The following is an 8,237-nucleotide window of genomic DNA, read 5'->3' as shown; positions in this document are numbered from 1 at the left end:
CACATTAAGCGCGGGAGGCTTCCGAAGCCTCTTCTTGGCCTTTGCCGAGCACCTGCTGATGCACCCAGGTGCAGCGGCCTTTGTCGGCGGAAACCATTCCATTTATATACATAGTCCGAATACCACTCTCCGTGTAATCCCAACGCCTTAGATTAGATCAAATTAACGATTGTTCCTAGATTAGACGAGATAAAGACTCTATCTACGCCCGACATCGCCGGAACCCCCTGAGCTCCCCTGAGTAGTGTCCCACCCCGCCCCGGGGCTATTAACCCCCGCCCTCCCGCCCTCCCGCCCAGACTCCGCCCCGGCTAAGCCCCTCCGGTGAATTCCGGCCCTGCCCCCTGTCCCCTTTTCCCACTGTCCTGCCCTTTCCCGCCCTTGTCCCCTCCCCGCCCTTGTTCCCTCCCCGCCCTTGTCCCTTCCCTCGCCCTTGTCCCCTCCCCGCCGCAAGCAACAGACACCACCATTAAGCGCTGCATCACGGTAGTATAGTCTTAGAATAAGCTATTAGTGTACGGGGTTCCTAAAGAACTATTACCTTATAAGGTGATCAGTGTTCCGTAGCACGTGTATTCCATACCGCGTGTTCCCGCATGCCGGATGATGACGGAACTTAGATTACCCGAAAACCAAAGCTGCCAAACTTCCGCTGACGTGGCCTTGGCCAAAAATTTCACTAAGTCCGCTGCCCTATCATTGAGACCTTATATTTTACTTATGAAAAGTACTAATCAACACTTGTCACGCATATACATAGTGAAACCAACTATTATTCTGATTCTCAGTAGGGTAGTATAGTTATAGTAGCTCTAGATATTAAACATGCTCTAATACAATAACAATTACTCATTGAGAAGATCAGTAAACGACTTAGAGGAAGAGAAAGTGTAAAGCCCGGAGCCTGAAGAATCATACGACGTGGAATCGGGAGCGTAATCTACGCTAAATGAGGTAGTATGCTCGGTACCAAACGCCGGGTTTGTCACGAAGCCGGAATGATCGGATGATTGGAAATCATACGACAACGCCGAGGCGTCGAGGTGTTCCGGGAACGGCGGCGGCAGCAGCAATGATGGTGATGGCAAGATGGTTGGCGTTGTCAAGTGCAGAGTGGGCGTCGGCGGCATGGAGTCGAGCGCCCCGGTAGAGGCAGGTGGAGTGGGGTGGTCTGTCTTCGACCGTTTCCTCTTGCCTGTGGTCGCGTTGTTTGATGGCCGCTCCGCAAGAACGCGCTTGTGTGCGTCGGCCTTGCGTCTCTCCCATTCCTCCGGCTCGAGCACCCGCCAGAAGCACTCACCCTGCGTGATGGCAGCCTCGATCTCAGTCAACATGGGGATGGTGGAGACGTTGCTCGGATTCTTGACAGCGCCGCCCGGAAAGCCATGGAGCTCAACGCCGTACTCGATGACCCACTTCTCGTAATTAGCCCACTCCATGAAGGTTGGAAGCTCCTCGTATACGACACTGCGTGCCGTCCTCAGGATATTGCCTAGAATATATTTAGTTAATTTTATATGAAGAGGAGAGCTGAAGTTAGTACTCACGAAGCTTCTGTAATATCATCTCTCGAATTGACTTCCTCAAGACGCCGACGCGGCGGTCCCCGGTGTAGCGAGTCACTCCGGTGATACCACCGGTGACGTACGCGTCGAGGCGCATGGCCAGCTCGTGCGGATTGACTTTGAATAGATACATCAAGGCGGCCTCGACGCGCGGGGAGGCAAAACTACGGGGCCTGTACTGGTCGGTAACTTTGTCGCGAGTCACAAGGTAGAGGACAGCGCAGCCGGTGCTCTGGGTGATCTCAGCAACCTAAAAGATAAATGAGTACATGAACAAAAAGGAGAAGGGATGACACGTACGCAAGGGTCGATCTTCCGGGTGAACGTAGTTTCGATGGCGTTTGCTACATGCTCAGCGTTGACAACTTTAACCTTCTTCTTGGCCCCTTCTTGGTTTTGCCGGGAGCGCCTGCTCCACTCCTGTTTCTCCTCGTCCGAAAGGGCATGCCAAGCTTGAGCCGCCGACTGGGACACACTTGTCATTGCCCCAGCTCCGGCTGGGAGGGTCTCTACGAAGTCTCAATATCAGTCCATGTGAGCTTGCGGGAGGTATTATTTACTTACCTCCGTTAGCAACCTGTGTCGCATACGTGTGCGACAGAAACGCGCCGAAGCCATTCGGTTTGGTCTCGGTGCGAGGAACGTTGCCAGCCCCAAGGTAGACCTGAGTCGAGACCCACTCGGGAGTCCTATCCGCAGTGAGTGGTAGCTCGAGTGATGAACCAGAGGTACTCACCGCCCGTAGTCATTGCATATGCCCGCAATACCTTGCAGAATGATGCCGCGGAGACTTTGAATGGCTTGCATGAGCTGTTGGTACCGTTGGTAGCCTTCTTGAATCTGTTCCGTTGTTCGTTTGGGCCGTGAGGAGGCACCGGTCGATGATTCCGCCATTACTGAGTGTCAGAAGTGTAGCTTAGACAAAGAAGAAAAAAGCGTGACAACAGAGACCGGACAATGAAAAAAGAAAACCGATTTATATTGCGGCGAGCTCAGTTGGACAATTGGCGATGTGGAAATATTATAAACGAGTACGTAAATGAGCTAAGCGTCACTGTGCATACCCAATCAGAACATAGAAAAGACATACGAGAGCTATGACTTACCCTTCCTGCTTCTGCGCATGCCGGATGATACGGTACAGCTCCGCCGCCTTCTGGAAGCGCATACCAGCCTCCATAAAGAGAGCCACCCAAAGGTGTCTCTTGAACTTCATGGCGCCCGCGACAGACGCTTGGGCGTCGGCACCAAGCCCGAGACCGGATATGAAGTCTGCAGCCCTGGCCAGAAGACCGTCGCCGGTCGCAGCCGATGAGGTGGAGACAGGGGCTTCTACCGCCTTCTTGCCCTTCCATGTGGCAGACCGATGACGAGGGGATGGGGTAGGCGATGGTGGCGGTGAGGGAGATGCAGTGGAAGTCGGAATGGTGCTAGCACGGTAAGATGGCGCATAGACAGGCGTGGACGGAAGAGGGGTGAGTGGTTCTACATCCGAATCTGTGAAATACGAGTCCTCGTTGGTCTCGACAACAGTGGTGATGGGCGGAGGGCGTGGCTGCAAATGACGGCGAGATGAAGTCGGAGTGACGGGTGCAGGAATGACGGGCGCAGGAGTGACAGCCGAAGGAGCTGGAGATGGCGAGAGCTGAAGCCGTAATCGAGTCTGGGCAGGTTGAGATGTTGGACGCCCTTGGATGCGGGAAGCAGGTGGGGTTGAGGTCGACGCACGAGGGGGAACTGCCTTGGGGCCGGATGCCGAAGTTGAGGTTGAGAGACTTGATACTGATGACAGGGTGGTAGAGGTGGTGGACGAGGCAGAGATGGAGACGTTGCGAGCAGAGGAAGACGCAACGAGGCGCGGAGGAGCGGAGGAGGGTGGTGGTACAATTGGAGCATCCGATCGTGACTTGGGTGGAGCTGGCTGCGAGGACGAGGGGGCGGGGGGAGTAGTAGATAACTCGGGCATTTGAGCACGACCGTCAACGACGACATACCCGGTGCCAGGCGTTACAGAGCGAAGTCTTTGGCCATAAGACCTGATGTGCGCCTCTGCAATCTCCTTCCGAAAGATGTCCTCGAGCCGCTTGATGGTAGTCTGAATGCTCGGCTTGATGTCTGCGTGGTAGCTAGTGAAGGTGTTGATATCAATGCGCGATGGATTGAAGGTAGTGGAAGGATCCCAATCTGGGCGAACAGCGAAAGCGACGAAGAGTCCATCAGACATCCGCGACATGGCGGACACCTGATGAGGTATCAGGCTGAGAGACTGTATCAGAACGAGAAACGTACCGAATCATGCAAGTCCAACACGAAATCCGTCCACACTGCGTATCTGTCTTGGGGGTTTTCGCAGAACGCGCGGTGAAGGTTGGAACGCGAGTTGATATCATTGGGACTGCTGTGTCTCTCCGCAAAACCGATGCGGCGGCGATAACACTCGCATCGGATATCAGCGGCTTTGGGGCGCTGACCTTGGTCTTCAATCCATTGTCGGATTGCAGCTGGAGCGCAAGGGTTGATTTGGTTGGCTTGCGAAGGTTGAGACATTGGGGGCGTCAAGAAGGTTAGGGCAGCAGTGAGTACTTGAGCTTGAGTCCGAGCCTTTTGTGAAGATCAGCCATGCCGCGTCGTGCATGCAGACGCTTGCACATTGCATCACACGCGGTGATGCACACTGCTGATGCATCACTGCATCACTTCTAAAGTCTCAATTCGGCACTGTCCATCATGTATAGAACCTAAAAATGAGATTCATGCGTTCGTAGATATAATTATTACGCGACTAATCTAAGTTCTCAACAAAAGTAGAAAGATGGTGCATCGACTCGCGGACGTTGTCGTCATCTAAATCAATATCCAAGTAAGTGTCCTTCCGAGAATCATCTACATGCTCATCGCTTGCCATCGCCCCGCTGTACCCCGGGAGTCGCTCAAGCTCATCCAAACGAGCAAGATGAACTTTATTTGCACGAACGCGGGCAGCATACAGCTGCGACAACGCTGCTGCGAGTGCAGGGTTGCTCTCCTTGAGTCGGTTCGTGTGCCGTTCGATGTCCGCGTTTTCCTTGGCTGCCCACGTCCGAAGACAGCGTGCTTCAACGTTGAGGCGCGTGATCTCCTCGTGTGCACGCTTAGTCTTGAAATACTTCGTGGCTACATCCCGATTGATCGGCTTGGCCCATGCCTGTTCGCGAATATCTGCCTGAAAGTAGGAGTGCTTCAGTATCTCAAGCTCCGATAAGTAAGTATATTGAACAAGGTCTTGCCACCGGATCTGAGCCGCCGGTGGATCCATCTTAGCGGCAAGACGGTTGTAGGTGTTTAGAGCCGTGCGGACGGCAGCCGAACGACGCTCAATGGCCTTGCCAATCGAACCCTGTAGCTTGTATCCTGTTCTCGACGTGACTAAGGGAGAGTGCAACATTGAATGTGAAACTCACCGGTGTCCCCTGCCCAAGCCTTTGAAAGCTCCTGTAGACGCTGTACTACAAGGAGCTGAAGACGGTCCGAAGCACGATAGAAGTCTTGATGTTGAAGATAGGTCGCAGCGGTGCAATACTCTTCTGATGATTTAGACCACGACTGAGCGATGCCAAGCCGGGATTCGAGGTTGACGACGTTGCGATGGCGGACAAGATACTCCTCGGATGCGATGCGTTGCGCATTCTTGATTGCAAGGGTCTCGCTGGTACGTGTTTCGTGGTCGGCGTTGCTGGTGTGTCGGTAAGGCTGTGAAGATGCTTTTTGCCACTCGACGCTAGAAGGATTGACCATCAACATAATTTGTGCAGGAAGGGAAAACTTACTCGGCCTTGTCGCGAGCTTCAAGAGCTCGAATGTACTCGGCGGCAACTTTGCGCTCGTCCGGTACCTCCTTGAGGTTCGCCAGGAACGAGCGCTCAAGGTCCGGCCACGTGTCGATCTCCGCAGTCGTAATTGATAGCCGCTGACATAACGCTTGGACTTGAGGGGCGTTGTCGGCAATAAGCTTGAGTGCTTGCTTGTATTTCCTGTACAAGAAGGCACCTATGAAGAGTGTTAGTGACTGGCGACAAAGGAATGAACTGCTTACTGAGCTCAGAATAGCGGTCGTCATCCCATTGCTGGAAGAATAAGTCGAGAGTTTGCATGTAGTGGAATGCCGATGCGTATCGGATGAGACGGGAGGTATTGTTCGAAGACGAGAAAACACGTTCCATCTGCTCGAGGTCCGAGAGACCGGATCCGGGGATATAGAGGGGGTGGAAATTAAGTTGGCAAAGTCGATTGTGAGCGTACCCGTGGAAAGCATTCACACAGATCATGAGATTCTGTGCGCGTGCCTTATCGCCCAGGAGGCGGCTGGATGCCACGGTTTTGCTGAACGCACAGCCCGTGTCTTGTCCAAGGCCGACGTCGTTCCCGTGCACGTCCAAGAGGTACGCAACGGTCGCCAGGCCGTACTTGGCACTAGGAAAGAGTTAACAAGCAGAAGAAAGGGAAAAGAGATTGACTCACAGCTCTCCACTCCGTACCATCTCACAAACTTTTTGCATGATGCCATGCCGGCATGCAGATGCAAACATACCCGTATTCTCGTATATGTCGAGAGCCCTCTTACTCCCATCGGGCCTGCTGGCGCGGAAGTCTGATGTGCAGCGACCCGGCCGGTTGGTAGCGACGTCGTCATTGGGGTCGTAATCGTGATCAATTCGCGGGCCTCGGGCTGAGCTGCGGACTTCGTCCTTGTACGTATCGACGTCTTCACGCAAAATGAAGTAATCGCTGTTGAAGACCCTTCGATCGGCGGAGCCGGCAGATTCCATCCTGCGTGCTGAGTTATTGCCGTCCGAAGCGAATTGCACCGCGGGGTATAGCGGAACTTCACCATTGAGCTGCAAAATAGACGTTAGGGTGCACATCGGTAAAGGTAGACAATGTACCTTGTAATGACAGCATGGGCAACTGTGTAGCGAGCGCCAATTTGGGATATCCCGGCCCATCTCGGACTGTAGGCGATGGTGGACTGTACGAAGAAGATGCAAATAGACGTCAAAGGTGCTCGAAAAAGAATCCCGCAAGAAAGAAGAGTAGTTGATCTGTGATTGGTCAGCAGAGGTTATGTACGATAGGTAGAGCTTGCACTTACGTTGTTTAGGTCACATAGCATCTGAACGAATGGTTGGATGCCAAGCCGGGAGTGTCGTCGGTGGAGGCGGTGGTATACCTCTAGAGTATGGAGGTCGATGGCGGTCGCGGGGGCTTCGGGGGCGTTACCCAGCAAGCCGTAGCGGAGGAGCACGACGTTCGCGAGCTCATCCTTCCGTTGCACCACTGTCGAACTGACGGATTCTAAAAATATCAAAAATAGTGTCTAGAACGCGAACTAACAGTACTCACTGTTGATCGACAAGACACGAATTGCGAAGGCATGCATTGACGCGTCCTCGTCGAGCGATGGTTGGTCCCGAGAGCCCGATATCCAGTGGAGGTATTGTTGAACGAGGGCATCATGCTGACGGTTCCACTCCCGATCTGCGTGTTCGTGCCTTTCGTAGCGAGTTCGGGGGCGTTTGTGAGCGCGACGAGCATCAATACTGTACGCAGGTTAGCAGTAATCAGAAGATAGAAGGCAAGTGACGCACCTCATGAAAGACCCTTCGAGTGTAGCCTGAATTCCCTCGTCTATCTCCCCGGCACCGTGTATATAACCGTCCTCATCAACGTCTGAAATGTCTGCGATGTAGGCGTCCTCGTCGCCGAAGCTTAGAGAGCCTTCGGCTTCGAAGCCTTCGTCAGGCGGCGCCCCTGACGCGGTCGCAACATCGTTGAAGGCGGCACGGCTTGTCGTGGTCATATCTATAACTTACGTTTGTTAGTGTTCTTGTAGGCAATGAAAAGTGTACCATGGAGAGCCTTTTGACGAGCCTCTCGGGCGTTCTCTGCCTCCTGTCGAATCGCCCCCACTGACTTCACAATACCACTCATGGTAGCAGGACGTATTGGCCCCGAAAGGCTGGCCCGTAGGTCATCCAGCCCTCCTTCAAGGCGAATGGACTTGACACCACGCTTCATGGTCTTGAAGACTGGACAGAGAGTGAGGGCGGGAAGAGAGAGGAGGGGAAACCAAGCTAAGTTACCTATATAGCACGCCGTGAGCAACGTGGCAGCTGACGGACATGGTACCCACGTGTTCTTGCCTCATGCGCGTCGCTTATAGACTCTGGCGGGAGCGGTGTGCACTGGCGGCTGTTGCTTGCGGCGGGGAGGGGACAAGGGCGAGGGAAGGGACAAGGGCGGGGAGGGAACAAGGGCGGGGAGGGAACAAGGGCGGGGAGGGGACAAGGGCGGGAAAGGGCGGGACAGTGGGAAAAGGGGACAGGGGGCAGGGCCGGAATTCACCGGAGGGGCTTAGCCAGGGCGGAGTCTGGGCGGGAGGGCGGGAGGGCGGGGGTTAATAGCCCCGGGGCGGGGTGGGACACTACTCAGGGGAGCTCAGGGGGTTCCGGCGATGTCGGGCGTAGATAGAGTCTTTATCTCGTCTAATCTAGGAACAATCGTTAATTTGATCTAATCTAAGGCGTTGGGATTACACGGAGAGTGGTATTCGGACTATGTATATAAATGGAATGGTTTCCGCCGACAAAGGCCGCTGCACCTGGGTGCATCAGCAGGTGCTCGGCAAAGGCCAAG

At 54.2% G+C, this 8,237-nt stretch overlaps 2 protein-coding genes across 2 annotated transcripts; both read right to left on the bottom strand.

Annotated features, from left to right (window-relative positions):
- Positions 1 to 845: 845 nt before the first annotated feature.
- CONPUDRAFT_74160 (uncharacterized protein) lies at positions 846 to 4,112 on the bottom strand (the record flags this gene model as incomplete). Its single annotated transcript, XM_007771641.1, has 7 exons — positions 846 to 1,492; positions 1,548 to 1,815; positions 1,866 to 2,074; positions 2,130 to 2,254; positions 2,302 to 2,461; positions 2,736 to 3,807; positions 3,855 to 4,112. 7 exons carry the CDS (start codon positions 4,110 to 4,112, stop codon positions 846 to 848), a joined length of 2,739 nt encoding a protein of 912 aa, XP_007769831.1.
- A 235-nt stretch (positions 4,113 to 4,347) lies between these two features.
- On the bottom strand, positions 4,348 to 7,619 carry CONPUDRAFT_155220 (uncharacterized protein; the record flags this gene model as incomplete). The annotated part of the gene is made up of 10 exons (XM_007771971.1): positions 4,348 to 4,955; positions 5,006 to 5,322; positions 5,372 to 5,591; positions 5,638 to 6,014; positions 6,063 to 6,439; positions 6,488 to 6,643; positions 6,694 to 6,878; positions 6,945 to 7,141; positions 7,190 to 7,352; positions 7,415 to 7,619. The coding sequence occupies 10 exons, from the start codon at positions 7,617 to 7,619 to the stop codon at positions 4,348 to 4,350; spliced, it is 2,805 nt and encodes a 934-aa protein (XP_007770161.1).
- Positions 7,620 to 8,237: the final 618 nt, after the last annotated feature.

This window comes from Coniophora puteana (genome assembly GCF_000271625.1).
Source record: "Coniophora puteana RWD-64-598 SS2 unplaced genomic scaffold CONPUscaffold_8, whole genome shotgun sequence".
Taxonomy (NCBI): Eukaryota; Fungi; Basidiomycota; class Agaricomycetes; order Boletales; family Coniophoraceae; genus Coniophora; species Coniophora puteana.
The sequence above is the reverse complement of the archived record's forward strand: the minus strand, read 5'-3'. Positions and strand labels throughout refer to the sequence as shown.